This window comes from Artemia franciscana, unplaced genomic scaffold (assembly GCF_032884065.1).
Source record: "Artemia franciscana unplaced genomic scaffold, ASM3288406v1 PGA_scaffold_166, whole genome shotgun sequence".
Taxonomy (NCBI): Eukaryota; Metazoa; Arthropoda; class Branchiopoda; order Anostraca; family Artemiidae; genus Artemia; species Artemia franciscana.
Window position 1 is genome coordinate 146,001 of NW_027062637.1, and position 22,662 is coordinate 168,662.

The following is a 22,662-nucleotide window of genomic DNA, read 5'->3' on the forward strand; positions in this document are numbered from 1 at the left end:
CATTTGTATTGACCGCACTTCAATTTTAGCTTTGACAGTTTGGACCTCTTTTTTATTGCGAGTAGTGTTCTCCTTGTGACAGAATTCAATAACTCACTTTTGAATTCAAAAACAAAACTAGGTCAGGAAACATTCAATAATTTCATTTTTCGCAGAAAATAAAAATTGTTTTCATTTGTATTGACCGTACTTCAATTTTTAGCTTTGACAGTCTGGACCTCTTTTTTATTGCGAGTAAAGTGTTCTCCTTGTGACAGAATTCAATAACTCACTTTTGAATTCAAAAACAAAACTAGGTCAGGAAACATTCAATAATTTCATTTTTTGCAGAAAATAAAAATTGTTTTCATTTGTATTGACCGCACTTCAATTTTAGCTTTGACAGTTTGGACCTCTTTTTTATTGCGAGTAGTGTTCTCCTTGTGACAGAATTCAATAACTCACTTTTTAATTCAAAAACAAAACTAGGTCAGGAAACATTCAATAATTTCATTTTTCGCAGAAAAATAAAAATTGTTTTCATATGCATTGACCGTACATCAATTTAAGCTTTGACAGTTTGGACCTCTTTTTTATTGCGAGTAAAGTGTTCTCCTTGTGACAGAATTCAATAACTCACTTTTGAATTCAAAAACAAAACTAGGTCAGGAAACATTCAATAATTTCATTTTTCGCAGAAAAATAAAAATTGTTTTCATATGTGTTGACTGTACTTCAATTTTTAGCTTTAACAGTCAGGACCTCTTTTTTATGAGCAAAGTGTTCTCCTTGTGACAGAATTCAATAACTCACTTTAGAATTCAAAAACAAAACTAGGTCAGGAAACATTCAATAATTTCATTTTTCGCAGAAAAATAAAAGTAGTTTTCATATGTATAAACCGTACTTCATTTTAGCTTTGACAGTCAGGACCTCTTTTTTATTGCGAGTAAAGTGTTCTCCTTGTGACAGAATTCAATAACTCACTTTTGAATTCAAAAACAAAACTAGGTCAGGAAACATTCAATAATTTCATTTTTTATAACAACAGTTTTCATATGTATTGACCCTACTTCAATTTTAGCTTTGACAGTTTAGACCTTTTTATTGCGAGTAAAGTGTTTTTCTTGTGACAGAATCCAATAACTCACTTTTGAATTCAAAAACAAAACTAGGTCAGGAAACATTCAATAATTTCATTTTTCGCAGAAAAATAAAAATTGTTTTCATATGCATTGACCGTACATCAATTTAAGCTTTGACAGTTTGGACCTCTTTTTTATTGAGAGTAAAGTGTTCTCCTTGTGACAGAATTCAATAACTCACTTTTGAACTCAAAAACAAAACTAGGTCAGGAAACATTCAATAATTCCATTTTTCGCAGAAAAATAAAAATTGTTTTCAGATGCATTGACCGTACATCAATTTAAGCTTTGACAGTTTGGACCTCTTTTTTATTGCGAGTAAAGTGTTCTCCTTGTGACAGAATTCAATAACTCACTTTTGAATTCAAAACAAAACTAGGTCAGGAAACATTCAATAATTTCATTTTTCGCAGAAAAATAAAAATTGTTTTCATTTGTATTGACCGTACTTCAATTTTTAGCTTTGACAGTCTGGACCTCTTTTTTATTGCGAGTAAAGTGTTCTCCTTGTGACAGAATTCAATAGCTCACTTTAGAATTCAAAAACAAAACTAGGTCAGAAAACATTCATTTTTCGCAGAAAAATAAAAATTGTTTTCATTTGTATTGACCGTACTTCAATTTTTAGCTTTGACAGTCTGGACCTCTTTTTTATTGCGAGTAAAGTGTTCTCCTTGTGACATAATTCAATAGCTCACTTTTGAATTCAAAAACAAAACTAGGTCAGAAAACATTCAATAATTTCATTTTTCGCAGAAAAATAAAAATAGTTTTCATATGAGTTGACCGCACTTCAATTTTAGCTTTGACAGTTTGGACCTCTTTTTTATTGCGAGTAGTGTTCTCCTTGTGACAGAATTCAATAACTCACTTTTTAATTCAAAAACAAAACTAGGTCAGGAAACATTCAATAATTTCATTTTTCGCAGAAAAATAAAAATTGTTTTCATTTGTATTGACCGCACTTCAATTTTAGCTTTGACAGTTTGGACCTCTTTTTTATTGCGAGTAGTGTTCTCCTTGTGACAGAATTCAATAACTCACTTTTGAATTCAAAAACAAAACTAGGTCAGGAAACATTCAATAATTTCATTTTTCGCAGAAAATAAAAATTGTTTTCATTTGTATTGACCGCACTTCAATTTTAGCTTTGACAGTTTGGACCTCTTTTTTATTGCGAGTAGTGTTCTCCTTGTGACAGAATTCAATAACTCACTTTTGAATTCAAAAACAAAACTAGGTCAGGAAACATTCAATAATTTCATTTTTCGCAGAAAATAAAAATTGTTTTCATTTGTATTGACCGTACTTCAATTTTTAGCTTTGACAGTCTGGACCTCTTTTTTATTGCGAGTAAAGTGTTCTCCTTGTGACAGAATTCAATAACTCACTTTTGAATTCAAAAACAAAACTAGGTCAGGAAACATTCAATAATTTCATTTTTCGCAGAAAATAAAAATTGTTTTCATTTGTATTGACCGCACTTCAATTTTAGCTTTGACAGTTTGGACCTCTTTTTTATTGCGAATAGTGTTCTCCTTGTGACAGAATTCAATAACTCACTTTTTAATTCAAAAACAAAACTAGGTCAGGAAACATTCAATAATTTCATTTTTCGCAGAAAAATAAAAATTGTTTTCATATGCATTGACCGTACATCAATTTAAGCTTTGACAGTTTGGACCTCTTTTTTATTGCGAGTAAAGTGTTCTCCTTGTGACAGAATTCAATAACTCACTTTTGAATTCAAAAACAAAACTAGGTCAGGAAACATTCAATAATTTCATTTTTCGCAGAAAAATAAAAATTGTTTTCATATGTGTTGACTGTACTTCAATTTTTAGCTTTAACAGTCAGGACCTCTTTTTTATGAGCAAAGTGTTCTCCTTGTGACAGAATTCAATAACTCACTTTAGAATTCAAAAACAAAACTAGGTCAGGAAACATTCAATAATTTCATTTTTCGCAGAAAAATAAAAGTAGTTTTCATATGTATAAACCGTACTTCATTTTAGCTTTGACAGTCAGGACCTCTTTTTTATTGCGAGTAAAGTGTTCTCCTTGTGACATAATTCAATAACTCACTTTTGAATTCAAAAACAAAACTAGGTCAGGAAACATTCAATAATTTCATTTTTTATAACAACAGTTTTCATATGTATTGACCCTACTTCAATTTTAGCTTTGACAGTTTAGACCTTTTTATTGCGAGTAAAGTGTTTTTCTTGTGACAGAATCCAATAACTCACTTTTGAATTCAAAAACAAAACTAGGTCAGGAAACATTCAATAATTTCATTTTTACTAGAAAAATAAAAATTGTTTTCATTTGCATTGACCGTACTTCAATTTTAGCTTTGACAGTTTGTACCTCTTTTTTATTGCGAGTAAAGTGGTCTCCTTATGACAGAATTCAATAACTCACTTTTGAATTCAAAAACAAAACTAGGTCAGGAAACATTCAATAATTTCATTTTTCACAGAAAAATAAAAATGGTTATCATATGCATTGACCGTACTTCAATTTTAGCTTTGACAGTTTGGACCTCTTTTTTATTGCGAGTAAAGTCTTCTGCTTGTGACAGAAATCAATAACTCGTTTTTGAATTCAAAAACAAAACTAGGTCAGGAAACATTCAAAAATGTTAGATTTCGCAGAAAAATAAAAATAGTTTTCATATGTATTGACCGTACTTCTATTTTAGCTTTGGCAGTTTGCTTTCGAGCGTTTTCGAGTTTCCTCTGTTCAGATTTATGTTCGTTCGTTTTTTTTTCAAAACTGAGTTTTAGAAGTCAGCTGCTCAGAATCAAAATTAGTCCGCTCCTAAACAGGGGGTTTAATTACACAATTTATCGTCATAACCGAAACTTAAAAATACATCCAAAACACTCTTTTTTAATACGTTAGAAAGTGAGAGACTTACTAGGCAAATTTATGCACTGACCATCGTCATATTAACTTAACGAAGTTAGGAAAGATCAGCCATAATGGGGACAAAAGTTAAATTCATGCACTGGCCATCGTTATATTAACTTGACGAAGTTAGGAAAGACCAGCCATAATGGGAACAAAAGTTAAATTCATGCACTGTCCATCGTTATATTAACTTGACGAAGTTAGGAAAGACCAGCCATAATGGGGACAAAAGTTAAATTCATGCACTGGCCATCGTTATATTAACTTGAAGAAGTTATGAAAGACCAGCCATAATGGGGACAAAAGTTTCAATACCTCTAGCTACAAAATAAATCCACTACCACCACAACCTGTTCAATTTAACAGATACATGAAAGTCATCTGCATTTATACCCAAGATACTATCCCGCCACACTTACTATCCCTAAAAAAAAAAAAAAAAAAAAAAAAAAAAAAAAAAAAAACATTACCTTTTTGTGAATTTCCTCTTTAGATGGCCCTTTCTTGTTTGACTTCTTCTCGCTAGATGCTTGTTTAATAATAATTGGCGGGTCTTTTTGAATTGAATTTAGCGGAGCTAATGATTTATGAAAACCAGGACCGTTTGGCAGTTCCAAAGTTGCATTATTTTGACTGTTGAGAATAGCAGAAGGAGGTAACATTCCAACCTTTGGCCGTAAAGTCATTGGCGGAGGTTTTAGCAAAATTTCTTCCTGAGGAGACCCTCCTCTTGGAGCTAGGCTCATTTTTTGAAAACGTGGAGGAAGGTCTTTTCCATTGGTGCTAGAGTTCTGATTTTGGGCGGAATAAGGCGCGGATGGTTCATAACCAGTTCCTAGGGGGTTCCTCTGGTACCTGTGACCCCCTCCACGTCCAACAAAGTGGTTTTGGTTAGGCTGCATACTGTAACTGTTGCGGGGACGATGTCCTTGACGATTGTCAAAGTGATACCCATTCGATATCCTAAAATAAATAGCAAATATTTATGTATTTCAGCATTTATGATCAAATTAAATAATAATATTGTAGTTGCTCAAAAAAATAATGTCTACTTGATAACTGAAAACAAAAAATAAGGTCCGTCTTTTCTCTTTAATTTATTTCGAATAACAAAGATGTTCACAAATTTGCTCTTCATAGATAACAAATTTTTAACTCAAATGAACAGCGTTGGATTTTTTTAAGCAAAATTGTATTTTGCAAACTTATTCTAGGAATACCATTACACAAATAGCATATGAATGTATGATTTACGAATTTACATCTTTCAAGTGACTACTCTTTCATAAAACGTAAAGAAAAAACACATATTTATCCTTCTGCTCACAGATCTTTAGGTGAATATTCTACAGCTATTTACTTAGTAAACTAAAAAACTGTGTTCCAAGATGATTAATTACAGAAACTACACCTTAATAGCGTACCTATTTAGAAGAAAAACTTTTTTCGCAGCATTTTTCCCAGCAACTGAGACGTCGATTCGACGTCCTATGTGCCAACAATGGATATGGAGGATCTTATAGCATTATAAACATGTTACAGATAGTATTCTTGAAATTATCCTTTAAAAAATTTTGTTTCATTTTGTTTATTCTAATCTATCCATAATTATTCCCTATTTTGTTGTCCTTGTATAGTAACACAGTCTCGCAAGCTTGGCTTTTGGTGTACTCCAGATTTTTATGTTTACTTCTTTTTGTATTTTATTTTTAAGAAACTATTGTACTGGTACTATTGCTGCTATGTATACCAAACTATACCGACTATTGCGAAGTGAACAAATATGGTTCAAAGATGTGTCATGAGTGGTTATATTGTGGAGAGGATATATATGGCAGCATACATTCCCCACAATCCGTCATTCTAGGGTAAATAAAACATATACAGCAGTAATCTATTTCCGTTAGTCAGACATACATGTTAATATAAGCCACCTATGTTATACCTAAACTACAAACTTTTCTTGACACGTATTCCATTCATGGATTTCAAATATTCATTTTACAGTCAAGAACGTACGTAGATCACGTAATCTCAGGATTTTTAAAACTTTTCCTGCAAATCGTTCTTTGCCTTTTCTTGTTTTGAACTGGGGCTCCCTTTACCCTTGAAATAAATGTAAGTATATGTGCCTGTTTGCAGGATAAACTCTAACTACATGACGAAAAAGAAGCGAAGCATGATAAAATGATAAATCCGGTTTTTTCCAATTTATTTTTTTGTAGAAAAAAGAAAAAAATCATTTAAAAACACTGGGGGACCCTTTATAATCACCCATTGCTGTTAAAGTTCTAAATTTTACGCCAGAAGAAAAAGAAACTACGAAGAAGACTTTCAAAGAACTTGTAAGACTTTTGTAACTGCACATCAAATGTGCAAAAAGTTATCTTCCAACATGACGCATAGCTCACTAAGTACAATTTATGGTTCAATTTTTGCAGGTATTCAACGCTTAAGATACTCCCTATAGACCATAGACAAAGAAAATATGAACAACTTCTGGTCCTTGACGGGGATGAACCCAAACTGCCTCGTATTCTGAGGACACCAATGAATATTAACGCACCTTATCCCATCATTATAATAAAAGAATCGGATATTATAGGAAGGAGGGGGAAGGGAATGGTCAAAAATCCTTTATGCTTCCAAAGATACACTATGCTCATAAGAAGATTTGATCACACGGAGAGAAACAGGCTATTGAAGGATAGCTTTAGATTGAGCTGCGGGGTAGTGAAGCTGTCGATATAACGGACTGTGGGCCATAGCGGGATAGATAGAAGCTGGAACTTGACAAATTTTTATCTACTAGTGATTGTGTCCTCTGTTGGTGATGTCATGGAATTGACTGAAAGTTTGAAAGTTTCGATTTTCACTTGAAGTTTTGTGGACAAGTGCCAAGTCCCAAAAGACTTTCGGGTCTCACAGAATATCAAGAAAGCAATTCTAAAGTTTTAATGGCTTATTATTAATTTACTAGCATTCTAAGTTCATTCAATGCTCTCGTCAGAGTAAGGCGCATTCAAGACCTCTGTGTGTAAATTAATGTGAAAAAATTATCTCAAGGATAGTTGGATATTATCAAGTCTATTTGTACATAATGGGACGTAAAAGGGAAAACCCTAGACAAGAAGATCTAGGGTTGCCCAGATTCTTGGAACCCGTCCGTTTGCTCAAAACCAGAATTACCAATACTGGCTGTAGACTTTAAGTAAATTCTTGATGTCATAAAAGAAAATAGTAATAAGCTAGATAATATAAACAAATGAATTTGGAGCTCTTACAATAAGGGTACATATAAGTATAATAATAAGTAAAGTTACAATAAGTTCTATGGAAACAATTCGAACTTATTTATAAGTGACGATGTTCCAAATGAAATTTGTAAAACACGTAAGCTGTTATTGGCGAAATGTGATAAATTAAGAAATGTTTACGGATATGACGCATGGATATCCAAGGGAATTCAGGCATATTATATAAAAAAATTCAAGGGAATTCCCTCGTTCGGCTCGTCAATGGGTGGGATTATACTAAATTCCTTTTACAAGATTTGAATGGTCAAGTTTTTCACTTAGATAAATAGATAATTTTTTATTTGCAACAATTATATAAATAGATATGACAAACCAGTGCACATGCCTGGTGACATACTTTAGAACTGACAATGTTACACTACAAAAATAAAAACTAAGAGGAGGTCATAAAAAAAAACCTGGAGCACTGACAAAATAAAAACAAAAATAAACCAAGCCAAAGCAAATACAAGCCTACAGCATCAACATAAATGCACAAAAAAAATAATTCCCCGCAACAAATTAAACACAAACCATCTAATTATTCGTTATTTATTTAAATATTTGAAAACCCGTCATAGCTTACATATAAACCCATCATAGCTTTAATACTCGCACCCAATAATTTTGACAAATTTCAACTTTGCGATTATGTTGTGCAACTTTTTAATAAATAGTAAGTTCTTTATTTTTGAATAAAAATCATTTTCATCACTGCGTTATTTTTTTAAAAATAACTTTAACAACTATCGCTTACTTTAACAACTATCGCTTATTGCTACATTTTCGCATTGATACTGGAATTGAGTTCCAAATTTTTGACCTTGTATGACGGATACTGAAACCAGCTCTTGACGCAGGACGAAATTCACACGAAAAATCTGAACGATTAGATATTAGGTACCTAATGCCATTCATTGCCAAAAAATATAAGCTAAATGATAAAACTCAGATCGATCAATCCCAAAATCTCAGCTTAAAGAAGCAATTATTAAAGATTGTTTTTTAATGTTTGTTTATTTACCTTTAATAATGGAATTCTAATAGTTTGTGATATTTTTCATTATATGTTTTGTTATTGTCTTTAAGATGGGACGAACTGCGACGCCCCACCTGCCTAGCCTTTCTTTTCTCTCTTCTTTTCTTTTATTCCTTGTTTTCTAGGTTTTTGTTGTTATTGTTTTTTTTTAAATCAAGTTAATTTTGCTATTATTACTATTATTATGGCCAGATCTATCTAAAGCATTAATTAGGAAGACGAAGGCAATGAAGATACTTGAAAATAAATAGCTAATTAGTAATGAGTCTTTTTTCTTAATAGAAACAAAGTTGTAAAGAATAGGAAAATGTCTTAGAAATAAGATCAGCTTGGTAGAAGCCACTTGATTGCCAGCTTTTAAGCATAGTTCTCAGACATGGACACTTCAAGAGACTGAGGTAAAAATGGTCCATACTTTCTAGAGAAAGTGCATATTAAACAAGAAGCTCTGCGAGGGATAAGTTTCGATCCCACTGTCTATGTATAAAAAGAAAGGAATGTTATAATTCTTAAGACCTTTTTTATAGATCCAGGATCATATACTGCCAAAAACTATGCTTTTTTGGCAATCGACACAAGCCAAACAAAAAGCATGGGGTCCTTGAATATGGTAGATAAGATAAGATTAAAAGGAAGCGACACTTATCCAGGATAATGTTAAGAGTAATGCACTGAATAGAGTAGCGCAGAATAGGAGGGTTGTCAGCTTTAGTCGGCTTGCTAATATCATGAATTGTTAGCAGTAGTCACTTACGGCTACACAGATATTGACTAGCTACACTTTTACACTGGACTCCCTGAAAAATAATATATTATAATAGATTGAAACTTACCCGAAATCATCGCCGTTAATGGTACCGGGTCCCATTCCAAGGCCCAGAGGCATGCCACCAAAAACGTCACTAAATCCCTTACGAGGAAATAAATCATAATTGGGTTCCATAATCGGAACCATCGGTGGAGGTCCACGACCACCTGTATTAGGAGGTATAAATACGCCTATATCTCTAGCCGCATCTTCTCTGATTTGCTAAAAAATAGAAACCGTAACCTTAGTTCAAAGAAAAAAAAACTAGCTCATTTCATGGTTTAAATGATTACAATATTCGATAGCATATGCCGATATTTTTCCACGCAGAGCGAAATTCTTTTATCGTGAAAGCTTGAAATATAGAACATATAGTACACTAGGGTATACAGAAACACTAGGGTTTCTGTCTGAAATTTTGAGCTCACCTCCTGAAGGGGGGATGTTCACTCTTGTGAAGTTGTATTATCACCATTCCCCGTAAGACTTGGCACCGCTAAAAAAAAGTTGTTTTGGTCTAATACATAGTTTTCGAGACATTGAACCGGCATTAAACTGGGACACCCTGTACACACTCAATATACGATTTGAACATAACTACACAACGAAAGACTATTTGAAAAAAGTAAATCTATTTTCAGAAAGTGCAAACTTTACTCTATTTTTCGACATAGTTACCAAGTTTTTTGTAACACATATTATACCTCTCAACTAATTTTAAAGTAAAGTCTTTATAAGAACTTGCCGCCAGATGCAATAACCAAGAGTTCACAGCTGTTTTTACGTCCTCGTCATCTTTTTACCGGTTGCCACTTAGGGGGCAACCGTTTGGAATGGAGACGAAACATGGGTTTCGCATATCACGCCCAAATCCAGGCAACAGAACATGGAATGGAAACACACACACTCCCCTGAAAATTTGAAGGCCGAACATCCTCTCTCCCAGTGCAGAATCATGGCGTCGGTGTTTGGGAATAGACACTGTGTTTTTTGTTTTTTGGTTGACTTCATGCAACAGAGGAACCACTATCAATGCAGAAGCATACTGCAAACCCTAACAAAGATCCACAGAGCAATCAAAAAAAAAAAAAAAAAAAAAAAAAAAAAAAAAAAAAAAAAAAAGCCGGGCACGTTGACAAAGGAAATTTTCCTTCTTCATGGCATTGCAAGACCTCACACTCAGTTTTGGCTAGACAGTTTTAGATAACCCATAATACAGACCTGATCTTGTGATTACCATTCGTTTCTCCACCTCAAGCAACACCTCAGTGGCAACCGTTACAATGATGATGACGACGTAAAAACGGAAGTGAATTCCTGGTTAGCGAAACAGGCGGCAAGTTTTTATATAGAGGTTACTTTAAAATTAGTTGAGAGGTATGAAAAGTGTTACAACAAACTTGGCAACTATGCTGTTAAATAGAGTAAGGTATGTACTTTTTGAAAATGAATTTACTTTTTAAAATAATCATTCGTTGTGTACTTATGATCAAACGGACCTTTATTAAAAAACATGCCTCGTACATTGTGTCACAGTCTAAGCATGGCAAGTCAATATACCGAAAACCATGTATTGTACCAATAGGATGTTCTTTTTAAGGGTTCTAAACTTCAGAAGAAAACCAAGCGTGTCTGAAGTATTTAAACAGCATCAGGTTCTTGCGAATATCCTCAGTTTTGCTTTTACTAAACTTTATTTTAAACTTTTCATAAAATATTCTCTAATCAAAACTGTGATATATAGTATAAATTGTTAAACGTCTTAGTAACCACTCACTGTGCCAAATAATATAAAAGAAAAATCCCGTGCTACTTGTGGTTTTTTGTTTTTCTCTCTCTCTTTCTGTATCCCTTCTTGGCTCTCTTTCTCAGTCTGCTTTATCTCCGAAGCAAGTAGAGGAACAGAGCCGCACAGGGATTTGCTTTTTCAGGACCCCTCAGAAACTGTAATATATGCAATAATGATATGGTCTGTTATTTCCTTTTTTCTTTTATTATTAGTTCAAGTTTTGGTTTACAAGTTGCTGTAATTGTCAATGTTTTGGTACTTTATTATTATGTATTCTGGCTAAAATCCTACAGATAGCACATAAGGTTTCTGACACTCACACACACACTTCTATTTTCAAAGTAGTTTGAAGTTTAACCGAATTAACAATGCTGGTACAAATGCTACACTGCGATATATCTGAATCACTAATAAAGGGAGCATGAACACCAAAAACAAATTAAGCATTAATATTTCGTAGAAACGTGATTTTCTCAGCATGCATTAAACTGAAAAATGTATAAAATACAACAAAAGTATTAGCAGACTGAGGCAATAAATTTTTCAAGTGTAATTTATCTATTTTGGATTTTGAAACCAACTTCTTGCTCCTTTTACGAAGTTTAGATTCTTGCACACTCCTTTCTCCAGAAAGTAATGTATATGCGATCAAAAATGATATAATACAAAGATTTATTTAAGTCTGACTGAAACAGAAACTTAGTCTGAATTGTCTTGGCAATGTTCAACTTATTTTTTTTCTCATTTATTAATTATTTTTTTTACTAGGGTATATTAAAGACATGCCGTTTTACACAAGCCAGACAAACTACTTCCAAGACTCGATACAAATGAACATTTATTTGCCTTTACCTATTGTTTTCATTCTAGTTACTTTTTTTCGAATATTTAAAGTTTGGCAATTTTCAAACAATTTATAAATTTAAAAGTTTACTATGTATAAGCATGCTTCAACTACATATTTTACGTTCCTTTCTTGCTGCAAGGAAAAGAAAAAGCATAACTACTTGAATTGTTTTGGGTCCTTCAGCATTTGCCAAGATTCTTGGAACCCATCCGTTTCTCCTGAGGTCAATTGCATTTTGGAGCATGAATCGAATTCTCGATGGTAAAGCCTCGTTGACAGATAGCTGGGACATTCGATCAAAATACTGATCCATTAGACTCTAAAATATAAAAAAAAAATACATAAATAACACGTTCATCTCTATAAGCCACGGTTGACACTAATGCAGTATCAATACCAGCGTCAAACCCAGTCCTCATAAGGACCAATGACCTATCACTTCAGCAAACAATTTACAATGCTTAAACTGACAAAATTAAAACAATTACAATTTATGACAAATAAAAAGTATGAGAAATTTCTCAACTTGATAACAAAGAATGACTCCTTGATTTTTTCTTGCATTACATACTGACAATGGATAGCAATTATTAGTGCCTATATCAACTATCTCCCGATTTCTCTTCTTTCCCCAACTGAACTGTTGCTTTTTAGCAACTACCATTTCTCACGCATCAGGTTGCACTCATGGTAAAACTGCATAAAAAAATTATTGCCTGTCAGAAATCACTGCTGTGTGAATACAGGGTTCTACCTAAACATCGGCACTATTCTTTTCCACAACAGACAGAGATACAGCGAGGATGAAAAAGTAAACTTTCTTTTTTAGAAGGTTGTTTGTAAAAAAGAAAGCAGACGTTTTCCCTTTCTTGCCCAAGGGAGGGCAGACAAAGCGTTTTTCAAGCCAATGAAGACCATATTTTTGCCAATACAGGCGTTAATATGTCACCAACAACGCGTTCTTTAAACGTATTCTCCACTGGATAACCCTCAAAATAAATTTTTAAATTTTCTTTAAAAAATATTGTCTAATATAAATCGTTTCTAATAGACAATTCGGTAGTTGATACAACTCATAAGTCTATATTCAGCAGCAAAACTAGGTCTTTTCCCCCTAATTAAAACAAAAGTTTCTGATGAAAACTATTGAATTTTAGGTTAGTATCCAATAACTTGTCTACTACACCTAAAGATTCTCAATACATAATTTTTATTTAGGAGTTATCAATTAGAAACAATTTGCATCATAAAATCTCTTTTTAAAAGCTCAACACATTCTCCAAATAAATTCTTTTGAGTGACAAGCCCAAATTTAATTAAAAGTACATATTTTCTATCAGTATCGCAATTTGATAAAACGTTTTGATAAAAAAAAAAAAAAAAAAAAAAAAAAAAAAAAAAAAAAAAAAAAAACCTGTCTTTTGTCTGAAGAAATTTTTGAACTTGGATATCCCTCTGTGCAAACCCTACCCTAAACGCAAACGGCTAAAACCTCGCGTTTTTATCGATTTGGACTAAAAAAAAAAAAAAAATGGAAAATACCCAACGAGTGTAGCTTTTTAGACACTCTAACAGGCCCTGTCTTTTTTTTTCAAGAGTCCAGCTTACCCTGCGCATGTGTACCCTCTTTAGACGCTGGAAGGAACGTTGCATCTATTCAGATTTTTTAGCTTTCAAACTTTTTGCAGCCAAAATTATCCCGCAATCACTGCGTAAATTTTACTGTATGTTTTTTTTTTTTTTTCAATAACAAAATCAAATGGTTTCGACATATCTAGATTATCATTGTACACAATTATGGACATTGCCATGATCAAAACGAAAAAGTGGAATCCCAAAAGTATACTGGAGACCAAAATCACGATCTGTATACTTATCACGGGAATATTTTTCTTCGATGATTTAAAAGGGAAGAAATAACAAAATAGCTGTTTTGTGTAACTGACTAATATGGCTTTCTTGTGGTATGTAGCATATAAAGTTATAGCATTTACTTTTCACGTTAGAATCAAAAAGCAGGTATCTGTATATTCGATCGATGAATAATGAACCCATTTAAAGACCTTTCTCACTTTGAAACGGATTTTCAACGTTGAGCGAGATGCACTCTTTCGTTTAGGGCACAACGAAACACAGTTTAAGGAAAGAAGAATAGAATCATTTTGTAGTTGAGTTACCATTGAAGGCCTCCCGCTCAACCAAACAAATGTGAAGTTTATGAATTTTTCAGTGTAAATACATGAATCTTTTATAGATTACTTCTAATCCTAAATTATAATGGGAGCAGTTTAGAAGCCATTGATAAACAAGAAGTGGAAGTTTGTGATTTCATCATTGATACACTTGCTCTTTATCTTACTCTATTGATATTTATAACCTCATTTAAAGGCTTTAATTTTCGTTTAAAAAATATAGAGAATAACAATGACTCTTCTATTCTATTTATATCTTTTGGCAAAATAAGAGAAAACTAGAGACAAAATGCAATTGTTGACGACTCTGGTCAAAATATAATCGACCCCTCTTGCAGCCTTATTTCCTTCATACAGTTTTTATCAACCCAAGTCTCAATCGTACTTTGAACGTGACCATACTTTTATAAAGCTGTTGGAACTAATAGCCTCTTTAGCTTCCTGAAGAGCCACTCTTGCAAGCATCCCACTCCAATGGTCGTTTTATTACAAATAGCTTTCTGCTATTTTTCTATCCTTTTGGACTCCTCTTCAACCTGTCTAGTGCACTCAGCACCGGGGTGCAATATGGCTCTGGCACGCATTCCCTCCCAAAGACAATAACTCTTTGGCAATTGGAACTAACTCAAGTTTGATTTATAACTTCTTTCGAGCCTCCAGACTAATAGTCTAGCATTGAGCATGGTCAACCTCATTGACGATGCCTATTGGTCATAATCTACCCTGACCCGGATGAAGTCACGTTCTATGTCAGCGTCCCCATGTGACTTGCAGGGAGCAGCTTCCACTATTTTTCAAGATTAGGGGGCGTTTCACCTATCTCTAGTCGCTTTTTCAGACTAAAAAGAGTATTGAACAAAATATCGATTTTTAATGAAGCTCTGTTCTAAGGCAAACTCTATTCCAACTGCAGCAAGTTCCTTTCGTCACGGCGGCTTTAGAATTCACAGTGAAGGTGCTTATACAAGAATTTACTGCGTTAATACTAGTCCCTTGTACTCATCTCAGGCAAAAACAGGAAACATACAGTAGCTGCTTTTCAGACACATACTTTCGTTGGTTTCCAACTACTATGTTATCATGATATTCAACTCCTCTGCAACTTTCACATTTTAATCTCATCCTAAAGCAACACCGAAATCGAAGATCCGATGCCACGCAGAAGGTCTTGGAATATGGCAACTGTGCCTCTACAATGAAGTAGAGTAGCCTACTTTAGTCTCCACCATCAAAAAGGGCTTGGACAACGTCTACTATGTCATAGTAGGACACAGCATTCATCAAGATGACATTATTCATAGCCCCGAGGAGGTCCTCCTTCTGGGTCAGGTCCTAGTCGAAACTCGTCCACTTAGAACTCAATGTCCTAGAATTCGTTCTTTTATACAAATAAACATAAATTTTTGGAGTAGTAGCAGCCCAGTGGGATTGATCTCTCCTTGTTAATGAAACTTTTTGTTGGACTGTCGCTTTGGACCCTATAATACGATGAAAGCTCTTGTTGCAAATCTTTGCACAAATCTTCATTGTTTGCAGAAAGCTAATGCTAGCGCGCTAATCATTGACTAAGCGCTTAATAGTCGTTTTTTTTTTTTAGATCATACACTATTAATTTGTACTTGCCGATCATTCACTCTTACGGAGCAATCGCAATACCTAACCTTTTCTAATAAAAGGGAAAGCATTAGCATACATCCATTTAAAACGAAAAAGCCAACACTTAAGTTAATTGTAGTCGGCTCTTCGAAGTTCTACCTAGAAGTTCAGCCATTAGAAAAATACATTAAACGTCCTCAGCTATTTCAAGTAAGCTATATTAAGAAAGATTACTAAGAGACTATTATAATAGTAAGGAACTAAACCCAAAAACTCCCAGTCTTAACTACGGTAAAACATAGAGTGAATGGTAGCTTTGAAAACTTACGACACTCCCAAATTGTCACTTTTTTAGTTAAGGAATTACAAATCTGCTTCACTCCTAATGTAAATAGAAAAGCTGATAACTGCAGACGTTTTTAGTCGTTGGCAAAGAGAAATATGAACTTTGTGAACCTTTTTGTTTTGAATTGTGAATCATTTATGAAACTCAACAAAAAAAAAAAAATGAATTTTTGTTCATGACTATGAGCAAAATGAGAGACCAGAAGTTACTACGAGTTGTTCGGGAGTTCGTTACCACAGACACGTCAAGTCGAGTTGTCTGTCATTTTTGTTCCTTTCTCAATGATTTAATTACTGCAGTGATTTTAAATAGATCAATCTCGTGGCTCCCAACAAGTCAGAAAAAACTATCATACCAATAAAGAAATTGAGTAATATCAAACCATATGCTTAATAAAAACATAAGACACTTACTTTGGCCTTATCCGTGTCCAGGATACGTCCACAGGTCATTATGATCTGTGTAAGACACTCCAAATTTTCCGCCATCTCACGGAGTCCTCCGCGACTCCGTTTTTCCAAAAGCTGTTGGATGCATTTATGAAGAATACAACTTTGCAACATCTCGAGCTTCCCAAGCTCCCCCATGAACTGTAAACAATTACAGAGGAATATCATAAATAGTATTTATTACATAAAGCGTTAGGATTTATTGGTGTCCAGCCTGAAGAAGTAAGATATGCAATAATTGCTTAACATGAAAGAAAAATAATCAACTACACACCATTTTATATTTCTTTATACAGAATCGAGCTCTACTAATATTTGAGTAGCTTTTAAAGCATATTTAAGCGGCTAGAATTAACGCTTAATATTCACTCAGTTCTAAACTAAAGTTCTTTTTACAATGATTTTTCGAACTGAAATACGTTTTAGCAAATCGAACACATTAGGAACTCCGACTTTTAATTGTGTTTACAGATTTTTTTTTTTTTGTCAAAATTAAAAGGTTCCATAGATGCCTTAGAAGGAAAGTACAAAGTTGGGATAATATTCACAATCAAAAGAGTAGATAAAACAAAAAAAATTAAATGTATGTTGCTCCTTGCTGTCACCAAAGCTCTATTTCCAACTACTGACTTTTATTATTTGACTTTACTAATTTATAACCAAAGGGCAAGAAATCATTTTATCGCCAGATCTCGGAAAGAAAAATTGTGTCCAGGCACACAGAATTTTGACTACGAAACTATATTTACAGAAATCCGGCATTGTGCGTCATTACAGTCAGATTCAATGATGACTAGATAAAAATAGAACCAAGGCGGGAAGACTACGGACAAGAATTATGTGGACATAGGTTTATAAAAGGATTAATACCACTATCAAACGCGTTACGGTGAAGTTACTAGAAACAATACACCCGGATTCAATTGGGTGTGAATTAGTTAGTCACGTTTTATGACTTTCATTGTGGGAACTCAGTTTTACACGTACTGCTATATTTGGAACACACGGAGCAAAAGAATTGTTGTTACATGCGATAACATTTCGCCAAAACTAGCTGTAGAGCTATTTGCATTAGTCGCAAATTTAGAGAAATGAAAGTGTAAAAAGAGAAGACTAGGTTTCATTCTAATTTATAAGATTTTTAATTTTTTTTTTAGCCCAGAACATCAATTTGAATGTCAGCGTGTCTGAAACGATGAAAATTGCCACAAAGATAACGATAACGTTAGTAGCTAATTAAATAGGCTACCTTAATATTTCCAAGCATTTTTCTTTTAGCAACTGCTCTTTCCTCCTCTTCATCTGCTGTGAGAACGCCATTTTGTTTTTCGTAGTAATCACTTGCTTTAGTTCTATAAAAGAAAATATAAGGTTAGAACAACTAAAAACAACAGATCAGCCAACTAAGTAAGATTGTCAACATTTTTGACAAGAAAGAAGAAAAAGTGTACAACAAATTTTAAAACAATCAAAATTAGAGCTCTAGAAATAGCGTCATCATTTTACTATACAAAAAATGACAACAGCCAAATGGACTTAAGCCCATATCCTCGAACATAGATATTGCGTCTTCACCGACAGTTTATGGGCTCCATCCTGCCTGTCTCAAGTAATCCCTAGGATATGGATTTATAAAAAGTAGTATCAGTAGTAACATCAGCATAGCCATTCATTGAATGACTCTGGGCAGTGAACATTGAAGAGTCAAGTCTTCATTGATTCTAGTGTCAACTGAAAAGTTGTTTCATAAAACTTAGCCTTATAAGTTGGACTAAGTGGGTCAGCATCCCAATGAGTATGAATACAAAAAATTGGAGAAACAAAAAGCAATAGAACCATCATTTTTAACTTAGCATCGTTGAATATAATTTGGATAAATTATGTGAATCAACTGAAGCAATCCTCTTCGAGTCACTTCAAACGAAACGTCAAGCCATAATTAATTGTAGTTGAAAAGGCTATGGACGGCTTAAAATCTAAGCTTGCCAGTGTTTCACTGCACAAAACAGATATCAAGGAAAAAAATGCAATAAAAATTGAAGGCGAAAAAACTTAAAAATAATTTTATTGTCTGGAAACTTATAGCTTCCACATTTTCCCCGTACCCATTTTAAGGTGACGACACTGTTGCAGAATTACCTCAGATGATTACTTCTTTTGATATGCACGAATACTTTTTTCGATAAACTAATTTTCAAATTTCTGCGAAATCACTGAGAAGCAACAATAATCAGAACGGGGACACCTTTTATTCTATCAAATCCCACCACTATCTAACATATTATGGCAAAGTAGTGTGGAAACACTAGCTATTATATTTGCTTGATGTAGCTGAGTTGACATTTTCAAGGATACAGCTGCCCAATAAGTGTCCTAAACATCATACACCTCCACGGAAAAATCCCCGTCCCCACGGAAATACCCTCTGGACAATTCAATCCTGGTGAAAATTTATCCCGGATAATTACCCTTAACATCTCCACGCGTAAAATCGAATCGGTAAAGAGAAAGCAAGACCTATAAAGAGACTTCGTATAGGAATTCTGGCAAATTTCACCTGTAAAGCTCACCCCCAGGAAACTTCCCTCTCCGTGAAAAATTTTCCCCGTGCAAAATCCCTCCAGCAGAAAATTCGTCCTCCCTTCTCCACCCGAAAAAATGTATGCATACTTTCCAATAACAATACTATGCGTAAGCATTGGGCAAACTATTTAACTTAAAGATCATTCCCCCGAGGCTGTGGGGGATCATGTTATCTCTGAAGACACAGTTATTAGGCCTTTCAACTATGCTGAACAATAGCTATCTCAAAATTTTGTTTGGACAATTTTGGGGCAAAAAGTGGCGTGGGACTTTTATAACTTTTCGTTTCCGTTAGAATGAGCCCTCTCGCGACGTTCTAGGCCAACTGGGTCAATATGATTACCCCTGGAAAAAATAAAATGAAAAATAAATAAGTAAAAAAATAAACACACATCCGTGATCTTTCGTCTGGTAAATATTACAAAATTCCATGTTTTTGCAAATAGGAGCTTGAAACCTCTATACTAGGGTTCTTTGATACACTGAATATGGTGGTGTAATTTTCATTAAAATCCAATGACTCTTAGGGGGCCTTTCCCCCTTTTTCGAAAATCAGAAATTTGTTTCAGGATCGTAGCTTTTGATTGGTGAGACTAAACTTAATGAAACTTATATATTCGGAATCAGCATAATAAGTCAATTCCTTCGATGTATCTATTGGTATCAAAATTCCGTTTTTTATAGTTTTGGTTACTATTGAGCCGGGTCACTTACTTACAGTTCGTTTAGGTTTATTATTCATTTTTTAATACCAAATCTTAAATAAATATATAGGATAAGAACAATTTTACAATTGCCTTGATTAAGTGAACTAATTTAATTAAAGCCTACAGAATCAAGGGTAAATGCGGTAGGATATTTATAAACTCTTGAAGTCATAATGAACTTAATAAAAAAGAACCGATTTAAAAAAAAATAGTCCTTATGGGAAAAAAATATCCCACGGGAAATGATACCTGTATGTGATACCCATTCCAGCCAAATTAAGTATCCCCAAAAACTACATGTTAATTTAATTTCCCGTCTTTCCCCATTTTTAAATCATATTAAAAAAATTCCCTCCCTCAATCCTTCCAACTGCTTAGAAAACCAAGACAACTTTAGTAAATCATTATTACCTCCTACATACATTGGGGGAAAATAAAGATATGCCTTCAACCACCCCATCCTTAATATTTTCTGCACCTTCCAAGGGGTAACAATTTTGCCCCACACTTCCTTAGTCTTAGAATGCAGAGAGCGAGAAAGAGAGAGAGAGAGAGAGAAAAAGAGAGAAAGAAGGAGAGAGGGAAAGAGAGAAGGGGACTCTGATGCATCACTCTGCCAATTTAGTAGTTCTTGGTTCACTAAAATATTCTTTAAATTGTTTACTTACCATGCCCTTTCTAGTTTTGAGCTTTTCCTGCTATGCTAAAGCCAAGCTTCTCTACAACTTTCTGTAATCCGTTTCACCTATGTAGTCCAGAAATCTTTTCTTGTAACTCTTAAATCTTCTTGGTCGGTTCCATAAATAATCTATTTTCACAGATATAATAAATTCCGCCAATACTTAAACTTACTAACTAGCCTATTTGCTTTTACACCAATCAACCCAAAATATATTGGCGGGTCATCCTCAGAGAAGTACACATCTAGCTTATAGACTAACGTGTTCTCTTTAGCTCACAGTTTTCTCCAACTTAGAACCATTTCCAACCCCCTGAATGCCACGACCATAACTTTGTCCTCAAAATTCTCATTTAGCCATAAATTTTCTAAGACTAATTCTGATACACTCCATATCGTCCAAAGTCTTTGAACCACCATAAGATCAACATTACTACTCCAACTACCATTTGATGGAACCTTACACCCTGAATACAGGAAATCGTTTATAATCTGCAACTCCCTATGACCTGCGCTACGCAGACCATTGGTCAGCACGCCAAAAAATTTTTAAGTTCCAACCCCCTACCGTTCACATAAAATTCTCATTCTTTTACCCTTTTCTTCGAATCATAACTACGGTTGACACACCGACGTTTAAAATCCATCTAGTATTAAATGAATGATCATGGAACCAATCTGAAATATTTACGAGGTTTTTTCACCTACAATTCATCAGCCTTCTTATGCACAAGGATAGAACCATATAAATTATTTGTGGTTGATTGCACTATAGAGTTTTTACCAAAACAGGATCAAAACCAATGTTCAGCATTTTCTACTTATGCTTGATAACAAAGGCAAAACGCAAAATCAAAAAAGTCCAAAAACAAAAATGTTTTAAAGAAACTACTCAGAAAAAAAAACCCTTTCAGGGTTCATACTTTTTCTGCAGTGGTATTAGGATTTTAATACTTTTTTTTAGGTTGATAATAGTGGCACAAATTTATCAATTTGTTTGAAAATAACCATCAGAATGATTTTAGTGCAGTTGTTAAAAACCAATGTAATGATGTAATGAGGTGTTTATGTAAATTAGGTGTTTTGGACAAAATGGAGGTGTCTAAGAGGAAATTTTCTCTCCAATGCAAAATGCAACTGATGTTCAGCGAGCCTTTTTTATAACTGTAGTAAGGAGCGACCCGGCTCAATAGTAACCAAAACTCTAAAAAATGCAATTTTGATACCAATAGCTACATCAAAAGAATCGCATTTTAATGCTGGTTTTAAATATATAAGTTTCATCAAGTTTAGTCTTACCCATCAAAAGTTACGAGCCTGAGACAAATTTGCCTTATTTTAGAAAATAGGGGGAAACACCCCCTAAAAGTCATAGGATCTTAAGAAAATCACACCATCAGATTCAGTGTATCAGAGAACCCTACTGTAGAAGTTTCGAGCTCCTATCTACAAAAATGTGGAATTTTGCATTTTTTGCCAGAAGGCAGATCACAGATGCGTGTTTATTTGTTTTTTTTTCCCAGGGGTGATCGTATCGACCCAGTTGTCCTAGAATGTTGCAAGAGGGCTCATTCTAACGGAAATGAAAAGTTCTAGTGCCCTTTTTAAGTGACCAAAAAAATGGAGGGCACCTAGGCCCCCTCCCACGCTAATTATTTTCCCAAAGTCAACGGATCAAAATTCTGAGATAGCCATTTTATTCAGCGTAGTCGAAAAACCTTATAACTATGTCTTTGGGGACGACTTACTCCCCCACAGTCCCCGTGGGAGGGGCAACAAGTTACAAACTTTGACCTGTCCTTACATATACTAATGGTTATTAGGAAGTATACAGGCGTTTTCAGGAGGATTTTTTTGGTTGGGGGGAAGGGTTTAGAAGAGGGGGATATGCTGGGGGAACTTTCCATCGAGAATTTGTCATGGGAGAAGAAAATTTCCATGAAGGGAGAGCAGGATTTACTAGCATTATTTAAAAAAAAACAATTAAAAAATAAATGTAAAAAAGCTTTTTCAGCTGGAAGTAAGGAAAAGCAATAAAACTTAAAACAAACAGGAATTATTACCCATATGAGGGGCTCACCTCCTTCTAATACCTCGCTCTTTACGCTAAAGTATTTTTAGTATTTTCAACTATTTATTCTACGGCTTTTGTGATTCAGGGGTCATTCTTATTGAATTGGGATAAAATTTAAGCATTAGTGTAAAGAGCGAGGTACTGACGATGGGGCGAATCCCCTCATATATGTAATAAAAACATGAAAATACAGAAGTTCTTTACGTAAGCTAATTTA

The 22,662-nt window shown here is 34.1% G+C and overlaps 1 protein-coding gene across 2 annotated transcripts in view; it reads right to left on the reverse strand.

The window, feature by feature from the left end:
* The window catches only part of LOC136041344 (eukaryotic translation initiation factor 4 gamma 2-like), a 61,165-nt gene that overhangs the window by 28,272 nt on the left and 10,231 nt on the right, over nt 1–22,662 (reverse strand). For both annotated transcript variants that reach the window (XM_065725975.1, XM_065725976.1), the window contains exons 6-10: nt 17,652–17,754; nt 16,367–16,543; nt 11,980–12,138; nt 9,209–9,405; nt 4,511–5,003 (exon numbers count right to left, since the gene is read on the reverse strand). In XM_065725975.1, the coding sequence (XP_065582047.1) occupies nt 4,511–5,003; nt 9,209–9,405; nt 11,980–12,138; nt 16,367–16,543; nt 17,652–17,754 (1,129 nt within the window). The remainder of the gene's footprint in view (nt 1–4,510; nt 5,004–9,208; nt 9,406–11,979; nt 12,139–16,366; nt 16,544–17,651; nt 17,755–22,662) is intronic.